The following is an 18,329-nucleotide window of genomic DNA, read 5'->3' on the forward strand; positions in this document are numbered from 1 at the left end:
TACCAGGGGAAACTACTCAGCTGTGTATGCTTTTGCTTCTCTCTAAAATAAATGTTTGAGCTGCTCTTTTTTTGTTGACAACTACACAGAAAGATTTTCTATTTTCATGTCACATTTTATTTAAAATGTATTTTCCCTTATCTTCCTCCATGTGCTTTACATGTTGTCACAACACACCCTGGGATTCTCTCTCTACAGCATCCAGCATGCCGTGGGATTATATCTAAAACTTTCACAAGGTTTTGTGTGTGTGTGTGTGTGTGTGTGTGTGTGTGTGTGTGTGTGTGTGTGTGTGTGTGTGTGTGTGTGTGTGTGTGTGTGTGAGTGTGTCGACCTTAAGCTCCCTACATTTCTGCACAGTATCTTAGCTATTCTGTGACTGCACTCTTCTGGACAGAGACCTCCAGTGTTGTACCTGGAATCTACTGGAGCCATTGGAGGACTTACAGCTCGCAATGCTCATATTACCACTAGAACTACTTCAGATGGTTCTAGCTGGTGTTTTCTCTGGGGTGGAATGATTGTACATAACAAACCTTTGAATTTTTTAAGTTATTAATTACTTTAATGACTTTACAAAACAAGACAAAAACTGATAACTGCAAGCTCGACTTAAATTTGCAGCTGCCCACATGGACAAGTTTACCACAGTGTTTGTCAAACACAGCGGTGGTAGCATCATGCTCAGGCTTTTTGCTGCCTGTGGTAGTGATACATTGTAGATTGAAGACAAAGTAGATTGATTAACAAAGAAGGAAGACAACCTCAACTTCACCTCAAATCAACAGTTGAAACTTGGATCTTCCAAGGACATTGATCCCAGACACAAGCCAACATTGTTTTTGAAATGGATAAAAAAGGCTGACATTAAACTTCTGGAATGTTCTTCCCAAAGCCCCGACCTAAGCCAACCTTTTTAGAAACGAACAAGTTTATCTGAACTCCTCCAATTCTGGTCAAATTAGCAGAATTATTCCAGAAGCTTGTTGATGACATGGGGATAAACATTTAAAAAAATATGTCAGAAGCTGAAGAACTACATGAAGAACAACAAAAAACAAATAATCAAAATGAAAATTCCTTAGCTTTGTAACCCTAGCCCTTTTCTCACAAGTTAATTAAAAAATTTAACATACCTTCAAACGAAAGTGCAAAATTGAAAATCAGTTAATTAGTTAATCTGTTTGTTTATTCATTAATCTTGTGTGTTATGTGTCAGACAGACACTTAATCACACAGTCAAACCGCAGTCAAACAAAACAAAATCATGTTGTTTTTTCAGGATGATTCCAACATCAGATCAATGATGAAATTAGCCTCCTAACCACACTCATTTATCTGTGCATTTAATTACCACAAAACAATATTCCAAGGATATTCCTTTATTGTCCGAGTTTTGCTGGTTACACAGAAATAATTTGGAAATAAGTTTAAGAGTTTGGGTGTCTAAGTAATTCAAAGCGCATTAGAAGTATTGCAATACAAAACTAGGTATACTAAGAGAAAACAAACAATAAAGATGATACATATAAAATATCGTGCAATCAGTGGCATAAAATTATATGATAAAAACACACAAAGAAGTTTATGAAAAAAATATAATCTATTAGTATTTACAGATTTAATTTTTGGATTTGTAATGTTACAAATGTATCTGGTGTATAAACTCAATATTTATTTATCTCAAAATAATATCATGTCTAAATACAGAATTACAGCATGAGCAACCGCCCAGATTCACATCTGAGCAAAGGAGAAAAACTCATAACTACAACATGCACCTGATAAAAGTATTTATTGGTATGTTGTTTGGCTTGAATCTCTTGATTTACAAATCTTCCACTGATTTCTGTCATAGTCAAGTGGGTAAGAGTCATCAAAAGATTCACATTCGCTTATAAACGTAGATGACTCTGCCACAGGATGAACAGTGGTGCTCCACATCTTGACAGGAATCAACGCAGAATGGGATACAGCAGCAAAGAAAGCACCTGTAGGTGGAAAAAAGCACTTGTAATGTTAAGGTTTTCTTAAGATCAAATATGTGTCTCAGCTCTTTTAGAGTTTTAGCTTGAAAATCCTCTACCTAAATGGTTGTATTTACCCAAAGAAGACGAGGCCTCCACAAATAGCCCACGTCAGCAGGCCCGGGGTGTGTTGTGTCCTGGTGATCACTGCCTGGTGGCAGTGAGGACACACAGTTTGTCCAGGAACATCCTGTAGCCTCGGTGTTACTACAATGTTAGTCACTGAGGAACAGAAATGTGTAAAACACAGAATAAAGGTGTTTATTCCTATTATTTCTATTAACCTTTGTTTCCATTTTAAAATTCAAAGCACAGTCGAGCTTCATAGACTGGCTTTAAACTGACTATCAAACTGGCAGTGAGGATCTCATGTCTGTTGCATCTTGCAGCAGACATTTGCAAGATGCAGGCTGATGACCAGAACTCTCCTGCAAAGGAAAACCAAACAACCCTCAAAACTTCCATAAGGAGCCACCTTATGTTGATTGATCTCAAGCCAACTTCCTGCAGCTGGCCTGCTCCTATTACTTAACTATAACCAAACCCAGTGTGGTTTCAAATCATTCGTCAAGTGTGTGACCCTTCACTTGCATTACTTAAGTCAGTGGAAATGTGTTCCCCATCCTTGCCTTGTATCAACAGCTAAGACTCGACATCACCACTGGAGGGTGCAAGTAGCAAGCAGTAGTGGTTGCAGTAGTAAGTTGTGGGTGGAAAGGGGCTTTTTTTTCAAAGCCTTTCTGTTGTCTTGTATTTTAAAGTAATGAGCCATTCAAGCACTAAGGTTTCTAGTAGCAGATGTCCAGCACAGCATAGACCAGTAATATAGTCTAGAAGTAGAAGACTACTGGTATTAGTAGTAGTATATAACTGTACAACTGTGACATAGTTAATGTTTTACATGTGTTTAACACACAAATGTGGCTTTGGAGTGAATTCTTATGCATCTATTTCAAAAGGCAGGACTCAGGATGTGACTGCACATGGGGTGAACTCTGAACAATTGCTTTTCCCTGTAGAGAGGCTACAAACAAGCCTATTCTTCAGATCAGTTTGATATGAGACCAAGAATTTCAGCCAGTGTCTACAGAGGCAGCTCTGTTCACTTTACACGCTGGAGCAGATGCACATTCATTTTTTTTAACAGCTTTTTAACAGCTGTGAGAAGTTACACTTTAACCTTTTAATGTTTTTATTTTCCCATGATGCATATTTGCATGCAAGAGTTCTGAGAAATCATACAAAGACACGTAGGTGTACTTTACAGGATCAGGTTGCCTCACCTGTTGTGACAGGTGCACCCGGTGCAGGAGCAAAGACACCGCCTGTTAAACAAAGTACACAAGTCATCACAACAGGGACGAATATACATACGTAAATAAGTACTTTACTATACTGTTTGAAGAGAACTGTCACTCTATAATTTATCTCTTTAATCTTTAATCTCTTTCATTTGTGTATTTAAGCAAACACATAACAACAAAGGTTTATTAGAATATTTTGGTATAAAAAGCAGGAATAATTTGTGAGTGCAGACACAGACCTGGCTGATATCCTGGAGGAGAAGGTGCTGGCTGAGGGTACATCCCTGGTTGAGGGTATGTCCCTGGTTGAGGGTACGTCCCTGGTTGAGGATACGTCCCTGGTTGAGGATACGTCCCTGGCTGAGGATACGTCCCTGGCTGAGGCATTCCTTGTCCATAGTCCAAGGGTGGGCCAGGGTAAGGTGGAGCTGATTCCTGTGGTGGATATCCTTTTTCCATCTTCAGAAATGTAAACTGAAACTGAATAAGTACAAATAAAAACTTAAGACGTATTGATCTAAGTTTTCTGGCACTGCAACACAGTATTTGAGATTTGTGTCACTTTCAATGAGTGACGAGGAACTTGTAATTTGCTTTGTCCAATGCAAACAGGAGGCAAAATATTAATTGCATTTGTTTATTCAAAGGTTTGTGTGTGACAACCAGTTATATGGTTTCAGAGGAAACATTAGCAGATGTTGGTGTGAGCTAAAGCTTTTTAAAAGCTAACCACAGCATCACATAAATATTTCCAGTGGTTGATATCCTTCTAATGGTTTATGAGGTTAGTATCTGACTATTGCTCAGATACTGAGCTCATTACCCAGTGTAGCACAAAAAATATGTTAAGAGGCCCTCCAATCTGTAACCACAAGTATTCAACTCAACTCAACACAATTGCAGTGGCTTAGATACGTAGACAGAAATCCAAGATTCACACTCTTTTGGGGGCGGGGGGGGGGGGGGGGGGTTGTAGTTTTTCTGCAGTTTATATTATAAATATTTAATATTTAATATAATGCTAGATCCGCCCCTGCACAGTTACCAGCCGTCAGCTACGTAGAAAAGGATCCTGGTGTAGAAAGTAATATTAAATAAATTCGAACTACAGCTTATCAAGGTTAAACGTGCTGCTGTTGTTCAGCCGCTGGTTTCCTCTTTCTGGCACGAAGTGGGCCAAAAACAAGCAAGAGAGACGAACTTGCGACAGAAAAGCCGATCAGCTGATCATTGATCAGTTTCATGAGTGAGGTAGCAGCAGGAAGGGGAGGGAGAGAGAAGAGGCAGTCGCTCCATATATCGTTGTTAAGCTTAACGCGGGAATGCTTTACAAACATTCAGAGATGAACTTACACACTTGCTCTACTTCTCTCTGGGATCACTTCCTCGGAGATGAAATGCTGGTTTGGTAGTGAGGCTACAAATACACACAGCCTCTATCACGTGAGCACACTGCTCCCACGTGCTACGGTTATGAGCTGAGTCACGCCAGTGTTGCAAGTTTTGTGAGGTGCTTTTTTGATATTTAAAGGATCGGATTACATTCTTTATTTCTCTCCGATATCCGATCCAGTAATGTAGGTCAGTATCGGACCGATACGTAATATCGGATCCATCTCTAGTTGAAACTTATCATAGTAACTCCTGAAAAAAAGATTAAGTAAAATTGTGGTTCTGTATGAAAAGTAACTGCCCCATTAACCTAACAAATGGTTGTGCCGCCCTTGGCAGCAGGAACTGCAATCAAGCATTTGAGATAACCTGAACTGAGTCTTTTACAGCACTGTGGAGAAATTTTGGCCCACTCTTCTAAGCACAATTGTTTTAATTTAGCCTCATTGGAAGGTTTCTAAAATGAATAGCCTGTTTAGGCCACACCAAAGGATCTCAACTCAACAAAGTCTGGACTTTGACTAGACTGGGCAATAATCTTTATTGTCTAGAGCTTCAGCCTATGAGCTGAACTGGAAATTCTCCTTTAGGATTTTCTGGTAGAGAGCAGAATTCGTGTTTCCATCAATTACAGCAAGTCCTTCTGATGCAGAAAAACAGCCTCACACCACCACACTACCACCAACAAGTTTGACTCTTGGTGTGAAATATGATATTTCCCATAAGTCTCGAGGATCATCAACATGTTTCTTGGCAAATCTGAGACGAGACTTCATGTTCTTTTTGGTCAGGAGAGGTTTTCTCCTTGAACTCTCCCATGGATGCCATTTTTACCCTATCTCTTTCTTATTGTTGAATCATGAACTCTGACTTTAACTGAGCTGAGTGAAGCCAGCAGTTCTTTAGATGCTGTGCTAGGTTATTTTGTGACCTCCTGGATGAGTCTTCAATGCACTCAACCACTCCTGGGAAGGTTCACCACTGTTCCAAGTTTTCTCCGTTTGTGGAAAATGGTTCCAAAGTCTTCAAGCCTTAGAAATTGCTTTGTAACCCAGACTGAAAGATGACTGTTTCATGGCACGATGTGTTGCTTTTTGAGGGGTTTTAGCCTATTTCACATCATCAGACAGCTTTATTCATACAGGCGCAGGTAGTTTTGAAGAACTTTATTCCCTTTATAAACAAAGTCATTACTTTAAAAGTTATATCTGTCTAATATTAAAATGTGTTTAATGATCTGAAACATGTAAATGTGACAAATATGCACAAAAATAAGAAATCAGGAAGTGGGTAAATACTTTTCCATAGCACTGTATATATAGCGCAGTCATCTGAAGTACTAATAACAAAGAAATACTCTCTCCAACATAAGCAAATACCTTAATGATAAAAAAGTAATATTTACTAAGTGTTATTCAAGGGCTCAAGTAAAGTGGCTCCAAAAATGTTCTTCCTGAATGTTACAATTTTATATAAAATACTATGAAAAAAACTCAACTAAGACGGGTTGCTCATATAGTTGGTGTGGGGGTTTTTTGTTGTTGTTGTTGTTTTTTGTGGTTTTAACTTCGACAGTGTTTTGTATTTTAAAAATTAAATCTTAATCCACATCTACACAGAGCTGAAATGAACTGAAGTACCAAACAGGAAAGTAACAATAACGAAGCTATGCTACTGTGTAACACATTTACTTAGTTTGTGAGACATGATGCAATCTGGTTTGAATGCACTTTACTCAGTTTGAGTCCTGTTGTACATTGACTACAGATTACTGGTCTTAGTCTCTTTTTATAATACAGAGCCTACATTGTGTACCGTGGGCTGGTCAGTGTGGTAGGAAAGAGGCCCAGTCAGTCCAACCAAGCCTTTCTGTATCTTGCTCTAAATCCATCCTAAATCAATTACAGAGAGCTACAAACCACTTAAACTAATGAGGCGCTGTCATTCCCCTGAGCACACCCTGTGCACCTCATCCAGTTTTGTTTGAATGTTCTTTCTGAATAAGCGTTAGTGTTGATGAAGCTATGAAGCATAACTACAGAAGAAATACCTTTTTTTCCATTTCTGTTCTACAAAAGTACATAAAAAAACAGGCAGTCTAACTATGAACCAGGAAGAAACTCATCCTTATTTGACAGCAAACGTAAAACAACATTAACTTACCTCTTATCTCACCAAAAAAAAGTTTTTTCCTGGAGCTCTCTGTCAGTGCCTGAAGGGGAAACACAGTAAAACCACAACAGGAAGGTCCATACAGAGTACCGATGGACACGACTGCTACAAAATCTTGTAAACCAACGGAGAAGAAGCGTATTTCCTCAGTCAGCTTTGGAAGGCTTTTGAGCTGTGGATCTGTTAGTCTTCACTCTCTGTTTCCCCGTTCGCTCCCTCCTCCCCTCATATGTAACTGGGTGTGTCAGAAGAAGAAGAAATGAAGAAAAGCATTTCCCTGTTCGCTCAGTTATTGTTTAAACAACCCATAAAAAGCACAGCCATAAGATATATGTGAGCACAAATATGAAAAGACAGGGAGAGTGTGTCCCGCTGCTGAGAACAAAGTGTTCCTTGTTTACCACAATTCATCTTATCAGTTTTAGCCCGTGTCTACATCCCTGCCTACGTGTTTAAAAAAACTACGCACGCATAGAGTCCGATAACAGCATGAATCATCTCACTTAACATCTGGAGATCAAGAAACAAGATTTATTTTCATGTGAACCGTTTTTGTTTTGTTATTTTCTTAGACTTTGGTAGTGTAAACCAATCAATGCATGGTACAGCTTTTGGTTTCTGTATTCTTGTTTTTTTTTGCCTACATCTGTGGTTTCCTGTGGTTTTGACTTCCTCAGTGAACTCAGTAAATGAAAACTTATGTGGCCATATTTTCTTTCACATCCAGCCTTGCTCTTTAGAAGCACAATGAGAAAACTGAATTTCGTAAGGACATTCTCAGTCTTCCAAAACAGTTTGAATGTGCTGACAAAAATGTGCTCAACCAGATTTACAATACAAGAAATAATGTTGTACTGAATAATAGAATAGCAGCTATATAAATGCCTGCTATTCTATTATATATCCACTTTCCTCTCAGGTGCTACGTGCTTGCGATATTCAGGAAAGGACACTGAGAGGTTCACGGGACTGTTACAATACCATTACTCATCACTTCTGGAAGACACTGCAGTGTCCGAGTATGAGTGCAGCCGGCCTGACCAGTGTCTGCTTTCAATTTACGACCACTAGAGGTCAGCGTAATTCCAGTGTTGCAACACTGTTTTTTATTTCCTCTAAACTTAGGGAGCAGTTCAAGCATCCTTCAGACTGGAGAGTGCGCCAGCACACAAAGAGTATCTCAAGCATCCGGTGTTGCAACAACTGATTCATAGTGTCTGTCATAATCACACAGGAAATCTTGCAAAGTGAACCTGTTCACTAAATGTGATTTTCTTTTCTTCATCAGATTCAACCCAGAAGGTATTTATGTCTCACCCTGGGGTTAAATCAGTGATCTTTTTCTTTTTAGGTGAATGTGTAAACCACTATGTTACTTCATTCAGTGCATATTTTCACAATACTAACTTATCTCCCCAGGTAAAAAAGCAGATAAGAGCTCTATTAAAATATTATAGTGTACAGATCATAAAACAGTGTTGGAAAGGTTTAGTCATCAAATTGAGCTACAGATGGAAATTGCTCCAGTTTTAAACAAAGTAAGATCAATTACAGTCCAAATACTTTCATACATACAAAAAACATAAATGGAAAATATGTCAAACAAAATTAGAAAAATAGTGTTGTGTTCCTTTACTTAAGTATATGTTCAGACAAACACTCTTGACACCAAGGTTAATTTAGGATTACAGCATCCATCAACAGCAGAGCAGGGCAGGAGGCAACTCCCAGGGAACGTTTGCACAGATTTGTGTCCACGTTTGTGATCTCAGAACTCAGGCCCAACCATGGGACTCAATGGACGGCAAGCATAAGTGTTTGTTTCTGTTCTAAGAACAAATGAGCTTGTGGTTCCTCTTCCTTCCCCTCACTCACACGTCTAATACAAACACACACTGGGTGGGTGTTGGGGTTTATTTGCCTGCGCTTGGTACATGGCTGGCAGTGATTGGTTTAAGCTGCACATTTTTCAAAAGCCACACTGACACAGTTTCACAGAGCTTGATATTGTTTCCTCCAACATCTCTAGAAACTAACATTTAACAAAATCCCCAGTGATTTGTGTCTTTTTCCATTTTGAGAACATTTGAGGACTTTGTGGCCTATGACCGTACCCCTGGGTGCTTTTCAATGATAAGTGGTGAATAGTGGGAATGCTGCGACCTAACTTGACCCAGCGATCATTCTTGTTGCTACATGTTTGGCCTTCATTTTCATTGGTTTTCGTTCTATTGTCATGCTGTGAGCTGTCATCTCAGACTGAAACTTCCTGCAGTCTGGGTAGGCTAACTGTGAATGAGAAACCGTTTACTTGGAGTAATGTATTTGGGTGTGTATGTATCATTTTGTGCAGATGTCGTCTTTAGCTCAGTTACTCTGTGATTCAGAGTTCTGGTTTTGGGGGGATTTTTTTTTTATTGAGAACAATGATAAATACACTCAAGTCACAGGGTTGCTTCCACATCCATTTTTAAACAATGACACTTTTTTTTGCTGTCGCTAAAGTACTCCGGCTGTGCATTGGAAAAACCGCAGGTTTAAGGATGTAGGCCAAGTTCAGGTCTCAGTTTAATCAGCGTTCATAGTAGCTTGTACTACTGCGTATGCAATTTTAAGCAAAAGTGACCTGATAAAGACAAAGAAGTCAAGTTATCTTTCCTGTTGGGGCCTAAGTGGCCATGCCTGGAAAGTCTCTCTTATCAGCACAATTCCATATTATTATATAATTATTTTTATTTCAAATAGTTTTCTATTGCTCTATTTCCTCTATTTTTAGAGGAATAAACTTTGTATTCAGCATTTCTCCCATTTCTAAGATGCTTATTGTGGGGCCAGGATTCTGTCTGGTGCGCATTACAAGAGTAAGAGGTCATCTTTTCACATATCTGGCATTAAAATAAACAAATGAAGTTTGTAAGTTATAAGTTTAGTATCAATCGTGTGAGGGACCAGTTTACACACTGATTGTTTAATGCAAAAATCAAAGCTAAAGTTTGTTATTATGTTGTTATGTGATATTTGTTTTAAATGTGTGCTCCAGTATCTGATAAAACGATTAGCTGTTATTGTAGCCTCTGTTCTGTTCTGTCATCAGTAGGGATCTCTCTCTCAGCCACACATTTCTTGTGAGAGTTGTATGTGTTGACTTTTGTAAACTAGAGCCAATGGAAATTTGGAGCAGTGTCTCAGGATGATCAGTGGGGGGTAAAATCATAAAATAGTGCTGTCCCATGTAAAGTGAAATACTCTGTAACCTTAGTTATAAAGTATAGTTGTTGTAATAGATTATTATAAGGGAGTGAGAACTAAATCGATGGGGTTATGTAGTATTCAGAACACTTTCCCAAATATTTAAGGGATGAGGCAGAGTTAAAATAATAGCTCTGTGCCAATCCTGCACTATTTCAACACAAAAGTTGATCCATAAAATCTTTCATCTACAATCCTGTGAAAACATGTTTTTTCACAGGACTCTGTGCAGTCCTGAGCTCCCCATGAACCAGTAGCTTGTAGAACAACCTTTAGCAGCAATAAATTTAAGTCACTTTCAGTATGACTAATTAGTGTCCCGCATCATGGAGGAACTTTGCCCCTCTCTTCGTTACAACTTTGTTGAATTTTGCAGGCACGGCTCTCTGAAGGTCCCACCGCAGCATTTCAGTCAGGCTGAGGTCTCGTCTTTGACTCGACCATTGCAGAACCTTGATTCTTTCCTTTTTCAGACATTTTGTTGTAGATTTGCTGCTGTGCTTGTGATCATTGCCCTGTTGCATTATGGGCAAGTTTTAACTGTTGGTAGATGACCTCACAACTCAATGAATGCAAGCTGCCCAGGTTCTTTAGCCACAAAACAAGCCAAAATCATGACCGCTCCACCACCATGCCTAACAGCTGGTATGAGGAGCTGCTGTAGTGCTGATATGCTATGTTTGCTTTTTCCAAATGTTTCGCTGTGCATGGCTATACATCTCCACTTTGGTCACATCTGTCCAAAGGACATTGTACCAGTATCTTTATGGTTTGTTCATTTAAAACTTTACAGACTTAATCTGAGCTGCCATGTTGTTTTTAGAGAGAAGAGGCTTTTTCCTGGAAACCCTTTCATATCTATTTAGTCCAGAGAAGTCTGTGATATGGCATTGCTCCAGACTAGCAACAAAATCTCTGCTTTTATAGAGGTGCTCTATCTGGAGATCAGATAATACAGGCATCTAATTATCCACACCGGGTTTCTATTTATCCTCTTAATTTCTACTGAAAACTGAGTTGCTTGTGAGCTACATAAGCAGCACAAATGAATTCAAAAGCACAAAAATGATCAAAATAAGCAACATCAGCTTCTAACGTTTTTGTTATCAGTTAAATAATTAAGGTTTTATAGGATTAGTTAAGTCTCCACTTAAGCCATCTACGTCCACTGTGAGCGACCATCTTTGAACAGAGGCGGTGGTTTACAACACCAACTGTCTGCCATCTATAATCCAGTTTTGAGTTCCCTCCCCAGACGTCTTAACGCCCACTCACATCCTGGGTCATCTGACCTCAAGAATTCGCATGATAAGGTGGGGCCAGGTTTCACAATGAGCTCACCCGAAACCCTGGCTGATTGGGACCCACACCCAGTTTCCCACCTTGGCTCATGTGATTAGGTAGAGGATCATCAGGGGGTCCTTTGTCCCTCTGTGGGGGGAAACTCCCATAAGGTTTAAATCTGGGACTCTCCACCATTTGACCTTAGAACTGAAGAAGCTTCTCGGATGAGAGGTGAAACGTCTTCAAGTAACTTAAAGAAGTCCAGACGCTTTTCTTTGCAAGCTCCTCTGACTACGATGACCTGGATGACTGAGAACCTTCACAGACTTAAGTCTCCACTGTTTTACCCATAGACTGTATATAAAGATGGATGTTTTCTCTGGCTCTGAAAAATGAAGCTAATGTGAAATTGGCTTAAGCTCTTTCTCAGTGCCAACAGGGGGAGACTGTGTTTATAATAGAAATAAGTTTGACTGTGTTGAAGCTCACTTCATAAACCCTATTAAAACAATCTAAACTTTAACCCTGTAAAACTTGAATTGACAGGAAGTTATTTTTCTTTTAATTAACATTTTCTTGACTAGCCACTTTTTTTAAATTGGGAGATTAAATATTAATTTGCATATATGAGTTTTAACTTGTATTATATTTGCTATATCCAGAAGTTAATGCAATTTATTGCTTTAAAAGGTGGTGGGGGTGGGGGGGAGGGGCACTTGGCATTAAAGGGTTATTTATCTTACAATTGTAGAAAGAGGTCTCAGTCTCTACTTGCTGTTCTTTTTCTGGTGCAGCATGATGTTTGTTCAGTGACTTATGGTCCTGTTTAGTGTTGCTAGATAATGACTTGCATGTGTTATGGGGGGTGGGTTTTTTGTACTGTAGTGTGCTGTCCCTCTGTTCCTGATTTTGGTACAGACCATTCATAACATTCTGTTTCCAAACCCTTAGATGCCGATGCAAAACTCGAGGCTTCAAGCTGGGACTTCACTAACCGATGAACAACATTACTGAACACTGACTGCATCCACAGGCTATAAGTACTGTCCACGTTAAAATGTTAAATAATTTGTATAGTAACTCGGATCTTTTTTTAAATTATTCAGATAAACAGAAGTTTTTTTTCACAATATAAAGCAACTAATTCATATTTCTTTGAAATAATCCTACTTTACATCTGTAGATAAAACAATATACCATGTTGCTAAGGACCATTTCCTCAGCTTCTTGTAACATATTAACAGATTTAAGTTGTAAAGGCCTGAACATGCCACTAATTTAGAATTCGTAATGGATGAGCAATAGGGTGAATAGAGAAGTCTGAGTCCTGTGTCAGCAGGTGTTGTTCCTGTTATACCTAACAGCTTAGTCAATAAACCAACCCCTCTACAGTGATAAGCAAATGTGAATGTCATACATTTCTGCAGCTTTGGATGGGATGCAACGAGGGAGCGGCCGCAGTTTCCACATACCTTCAGTTACATTCGACAGCATTTCTGCTGAGACAGAAACCAAACAGCTTCTACATAGCATAATAATAATTTTGAAGTGAGAAAAATAGAAGAGGTGCTAAATTAACGATCGATCCAGCTGTAATCTGTCTAACGGCTTACAGTCAGCATGGTTACGGTGGACTTCAAGACACTCACAGCACCGGTGGGCATTTTAAGGATACTGGCAGTGGTCTTAACCTGCATCTCCTTCAGCCTGGTGGCATCACTGGGCCACATTTCTGTGTCCTTCTGGGCCTGGTGCATGTTCAGCTGGTGTTTCTGCTTCTGCATCACCTTCCTCGTGCTCCTCCTGGAACTGACAACTCTAAATACAAAGCTGCCCATCTCCTGGGATGACTTCACTGCTGCATTTGCCATGTTGGCTACCCTGATGGTATGTGTCGATTTTTATTTTTTAAACTCTAATGTCATTTGTCTGTTCTTGCTATAGCTATTGCTGCAGGTTGTATGAAGGACTAGCCAGCTTTCTTCATGATCACTGCCACTGAGACTTGAAGAAAATAAAAGTGTTTTAAGCTGAACTTAAATTTAAAGGTTTCATACGGCTCAAACTACTTTAAGTACAATTAAACTACTTCATGAAAAATAAGAGGCAGATTACTATGTTTTTAGAGATAGACATATCAACACCCTAAATGATGAGTTTAAAAGTCCCATGGTAGAGCTTTATTTTTTTGCAGCTTTATCAATAATCTATAACTAGTTAAACGGAGTGAAACACAAGAAATCAGTCAAAATCAACTCTGAGTAAAAAAAAATTCCACCCTTTCTTTCACACAGATGTTCACAGCAGCTGTTATCTATCCATATTTCTTCGTCTGCTCTAGCTGCGGCAGAGGTATTGGTGCCAGTGTCACGACCTGCTTGGCCTTCATCCTCTACGCCGGTGAGGTGGGGCTAACTCGGGCCAAACCTGGTGAGATCAGTGGATTCCTTTCCACAGTCCCAGGCCTCCTCAAGGTTTTAGAGGCCTTTGTGGCCTGCATCATCTTCATCTGTTTGGACTTCACCTTTTACTCTATCTTCCCGGGGCTCCAGTGGTGCGTTGCCGTCTACTCCATCTGCTTCATTTTTGCCCTCCTCGTCATCATTTTTACCATCGGCCGCCTGCTGTCTCTCTTCCCTGCGCCCTTCGACAAAGTCTTGACGGTGTGCAATGTGCTGGCAGTGCTGATGTACTTCACAGCTGTGGTCATTTGGCCATTTTACAGCTTTAGGAACAATTTACGCACCAATGATTTTTACATAGTCATTACTGTGATGACCTGCTTGAACCTCATTGCTTACATTGTGGATACAGTTTACTCGTTTAAGCTCGTCTTCTTCGTCAGCAGAACATAGGTTGCAAAAAGTCAGCTTGAACTTATCTTTCATTGATTGATTGATTGATTGTATGATAGTTATTTTTATGATGGTTTATGTCATTCTTTTACTGCAGATTTCATATTAATTAGAGTAGCTTTTTTTAACACGATTTTGCATTTTTTGAAGCCATAACGTAGCTGTGGTTGATTCAGCGTTTTTTTTTTATTCACGTTCATGAGCCTGTAAAAGTACCGAGTAGGAAACTCATTCAGTGTAGTTTCTTACAAATCTCACCCTGATAAAGAACATTAAAATCCAGTCATTGTGGTTACTGAACGTTATTGAACAAGCCTACATACCCATATGGTTGTTTTAGCACCTCGGTAATAAAGTATGATAAGTAAATCTTAAATAAATACCACTTTCATGGTTTCAGGGTTAAATAATGAACTCCCCTTTGAGAATGTTTGCAAAGGTGTGTCCAAGTGTGCATATCCTGCAATACACACAGCTATGGGTTTCGAGCTAACAACTCCACTCCCTTTTTTCGATTATGGGCATGGAGTAAGTGAAAGAGAACAAAAAAGAGCAGACTTAAGAAAGTTTTTTCTTGTTGTAGTTTTTTTTTTAAAGGCAGTCTTTAGCTGTTAAAGAAAGAAGCTGCTTTGTTTTGTCCTAATGATTTAACTGCTGATGATGAGCTGAGCTGTCGAACGGCTCCTCATTTGTGTTTACACAGGAAAAGAATTACTGGACGTTTACTGCCAGAACAGGTTTATTTAGGTTTGTTTATTCAATCCAAAGCTCTAAAGCCAGTTGGAACAATAATCAGTAACCACTTTGCTGTTTGATTAGTCTACAATGGTTCTGGTTATTCTTTCAGTAAACAGTGAAAAATGCACAGTTTAAACTGGTTGTATTTGGATTTTGTCCAAACAGTAATAAAACATTATTTTTATAAATATTTTAAAGTTTTTAAAGATGAAGCACACCTTCACTCAGTGTCACAAAATAAAAATTTCCCTTAGTAAATCTATTACTTAAAGGGAGAGTACAGGATAAGTACTTTTCCATTTTAGTTTTCTTTTAACAGACCATTCGAACCATAAAAGCAGTTGCTCAAGGTTAGCCCAGTTTGCTTATCAGAGTATAAGTAATAAAACTGATAACCACTAGCATATATGGTTGAAGCGTAACCTTTCACCCATCATGTACAGCAACCCGCATACAAAAATGGGAACAACTATGAAAAGCGATTGTATGTAGTAGTATGTAGTTTTGTGAGCAATGAGAGATTTTGTTTTTGTTTTTTAAAAAAGGAAAAAGCTACAAAATGGAAGAACTGGAGAGGAAGAGACCACATGGGTCACATCCACATTCTGCATCTGCAGATTTAATGTGTGTTAAAGTACCGTAGTGATTGTGTGTTCTTTTAAATGTATTCTTATAAATGTACACTTTTCTCTGCTTCTTTGTTTTGTGGTTTGTTTAAGGTTTTCTTACATTTTAAATATTCCATGAATGTTTAAGGAAATGAATCATATGATGTCCAATGTGTTAGTGTAAATGGAATAGTACTTATATAACAGTACTTATTATCTATTCTAACCCTCATTTATCCAACCTTTCACACACATTCGTACAAGCTCTTCATTCTATAGCACCTTTTGTAGCTTTCATGCTAACACTCACACGGATGCACCATGGAGGGAACTCAGGTCAGTGTCTTCAGTGCCTGAAATTTAAAAGCTCAATAACATAATTTAGTGTCCCAAATTGCTCTCTTTTAACTACACAGAAGCAATAAATCAAGTCAACAAAACTACAGGAAAAAACGCATTTATTTCTAGGATATGACCTACACCCCATCACTATGCTGTACTGAGCTGGGTTTGTGCCAAAGACCAGAGTCCAGTGTGGGTTGCGAGGCTAACATGATAACGCTCATGAGTATCCAATCAATGGCGTGAAACAGGGGTCATAAACAGCTCAGATAAGCCCAGGATGCTCTGAGTGAATGTGCACCACCACTTGCGTTTCTGTTTCAAAGAACACACCTGCTCTGGTCTTTGCCTTCATGGACATCTTTAGCTGCTATCATTTAAGCTGGTTTCAAAGTCAAAGGCTTGCTGTACACTGAGTACAGTAAACTGACTTGGAAAACCAAAGAATACTTTTTTTTTTTAAGGTCAAAGACACTCATCCTGTCCAGACATGGTGAATGTAGATGTCCGATCCCTTACCCAGCCAGTGGGGATCATGCGAATAATGGCAGCTATCCTCACTTGCATGTGTTTTAGCCTGGCGGGAGCGGCAGGAGCTAATTCATCTTCCTACTGGGCGTGGTGCATGTTCACTTGGTGCTTCTGCTTCTTCTTCACGTTTCTGATTGTCATCCTGGAGTTCACCACCGTCAACAGCAAAGTACCTTTCGCCTGGGATGACTTCACTACCGCTTTTGCAATGCTTGCGAGCCTCATGTGCCTGATCGTCTCCATCATCTACCCCACTTTTTTCACTTGCAAAACCTGCCACCGTGCTATCGGTGCCTCCGTGGTCTCCTGGGTTTGTTCCGCCACATATGCAGGTGAGGTGGTCTTAACACGCCTTTATCCTCGTGGGGAAACCAGCGGGTTCCTCTCCACGCTGCCGGGGATAATGAAGATGCTGGAGACCTTCATTGCCTGTCTCATCTTTGTATCCCTGGATCAAGGCCAGTACACTGGTAATTCAGGAATCCAGTGGTGTGTGGCTGTGTATTCCTTGTGTTTTATCTTTTCCATCATCATAATCCTGCTCACCCTCGCACAGCTGACCTCCTACTTGCCGATCTCCTTCGACATGGTGGTGATTGTCTATAACATTTTGGCAGCAGTGATGTACACGACAGCTATGGTGATCTGGCCACTCTACAGTTTCTCTAAGAACAAACAAAGACCCCCTAACTGTGGTCACTTCTGTCCCTGGGATAAGCTGGTGGTGGTCACCTTCATGACAATCTTTAACTTTATTGTTTACACCCTGGACACTGTGTACTCCATACGTCTTGTGTTCTGCATCATGAATCGTGAAGACTAATATGAAACAAAACATGCTCTGTGTTTGCATCACTCTTAATAGAACAAGGTTATAAAAGTGTTTCAATTTTTTATAAACTTGTGTTATACAGCTGCTGACCAAATAACGAATCCAATATAGTCTATTATAATCTAAAGTGCTGTCTTAAATAACTGCATAAAAGAAATGTAAAGTACCAAAACATACTCAGTTAATGATTAGATCTGTGGTATCACTGTCGTAAGATCTAAAAACAAAACAAATATCTGAGGGGAACTTTGGATCCTGAGGTGATCGAACAGTACAGGTAATAATGTTGAGGTCATCTATAGCTCTGCTGCGTCGTGTAGTCAAATTATATGCCAAATAAAGGTGGGTGTGTTCACATTCATCTTTTTACTTGACGGTGTCACAACTTTCTGATGAAAGGAAGAGTTTGACAGTTGACATTTCGCTGTATAATAAACACGGTGGTTATTTTTCAAAAAAAAAAATGAAGGCCAAGAGCAAAATGTTATTGATGTACTCTTGAGTATTAGCGTAAAGCCTGACTGATATGTTATTTGTTTAGGCCGATACCGATATCTGCTGATTTAAAAAGTCTGATATCCAACATTGGATGATATAAATGTAAACAGATTTCAGCCAATAACTGCACATTTGCTGTTTGTAGTTTATATACTTGTTTACATTCTGGCCAGTCAGCTGGTTGTTGTGTTTGTGGCAACTTTCCTGTTGCCAACAAGAAAGTTACTGAATGCCCTCTGCTGGTCAAAGTTCTCGGCATGAAGACTCGTGCTGCATGAGTGCTTCTCCAGTCCCTTGGTTACTTTTTAATTTTCGTTTAATGGCCAATATAAATGCCAGTACAGTCAGATCGACATTTAGATAATGGTATCTCCTTCGAAGGTGAAGGTCGATATTGCTACCTTCATGTAGAACCAAGTATCCTGCATTGAAAAGTGAAAGCAAAAGTCTAGTATTATTTTGTTTGTGCTGAACTACCTAAAAATGAACGTGTCCTA

At 39.3% G+C, this 18,329-nt stretch overlaps 3 protein-coding genes across 3 annotated transcripts; 2 read left to right on the forward strand and 1 right to left on the reverse strand.

Moving 5' to 3' along the window:
• Positions 1-543: 543 nt before the first annotated feature.
• LOC146575999 (lipopolysaccharide-induced tumor necrosis factor-alpha factor homolog) lies at positions 544-7,295 on the reverse strand. The gene is made up of 5 exons (XM_085270963.1): positions 6,887-7,295; positions 3,571-3,811; positions 3,311-3,352; positions 2,105-2,249; positions 544-1,991 (listed from the first exon to the last, which is right to left on the reverse strand). Exons 2-5 carry the CDS (start codon positions 3,788-3,790, stop codon positions 1,886-1,888), a joined length of 513 nt encoding a protein of 170 aa, XP_085127089.1. The 5' UTR covers positions 3,791-3,811; positions 6,887-7,295; the 3' UTR covers positions 544-1,885.
• Positions 7,296-12,668: 5,373 nt separating this feature from the next.
• LOC146576000 (myeloid-associated differentiation marker-like) lies at positions 12,669-15,769 on the forward strand. The gene is made up of 2 exons (XM_085272615.1): positions 12,669-13,315; positions 13,723-15,769. Exons 1-2 carry the CDS (start codon positions 13,049-13,051, stop codon positions 14,281-14,283), a joined length of 828 nt encoding a protein of 275 aa, XP_085128741.1. The 5' UTR covers positions 12,669-13,048; the 3' UTR covers positions 14,284-15,769.
• A 520-nt stretch (positions 15,770-16,289) lies between these two features.
• On the forward strand, positions 16,290-17,961 carry LOC146576001 (myeloid-associated differentiation marker homolog). The gene has a single exon (XM_085270964.1). The coding sequence runs from the start codon at positions 16,462-16,464 to the stop codon at positions 17,323-17,325; it is 864 nt and encodes a 287-aa protein (XP_085127090.1). The 5' UTR covers positions 16,290-16,461; the 3' UTR covers positions 17,326-17,961.
• The last annotated feature ends 368 nt before the right edge of the window (positions 17,962-18,329 follow it).

The sequence above is a fragment of the Mchenga conophoros genome, linkage group LG4, assembly GCF_057382185.1.
Source record: "Mchenga conophoros isolate Kocher_MC1m ecotype Shallow Benthic linkage group LG4, M_conophoros_male_GT1.1, whole genome shotgun sequence".
Taxonomy (NCBI): Eukaryota; Metazoa; Chordata; class Actinopteri; order Cichliformes; family Cichlidae; genus Mchenga; species Mchenga conophoros.

Excerpts from the sequence above, each read along its gene's own strand:
- LOC146575999 (XM_085270963.1), bottom strand. The coding sequence starts at position 3,790 with ATGGAAAAAGGATATCCACCACAGGAATCAGCTCCACCTTACCCTGGC. Across the intron at positions 3,353-3,570 it reads TCCTCCAGGATATCAGCCAG|GCGGTGTCTTTGCTCCTGCA; the intron begins GTCTGTGTCTGC and ends TTTGTTTAACAG. Across the intron at positions 2,250-3,310 it reads GGGTGCACCTGTCACAACAG|TGACTAACATTGTAGTAACA; the intron begins GTGAGGCAACCT and ends TCTGTTCCTCAG.
- LOC146576001 (XM_085270964.1), top strand. The coding sequence starts at position 16,462 with ATGGTGAATGTAGATGTCCGATCCCTTACCCAGCCAGTGGGGATCATG.
- LOC146576000 (XM_085272615.1), top strand. The coding sequence starts at position 13,049 with ATGGTTACGGTGGACTTCAAGACACTCACAGCACCGGTGGGCATTTTA. Across the intron at positions 13,316-13,722 it reads CCATGTTGGCTACCCTGATG|ATGTTCACAGCAGCTGTTAT; the intron begins GTATGTGTCGAT and ends TCTTTCACACAG.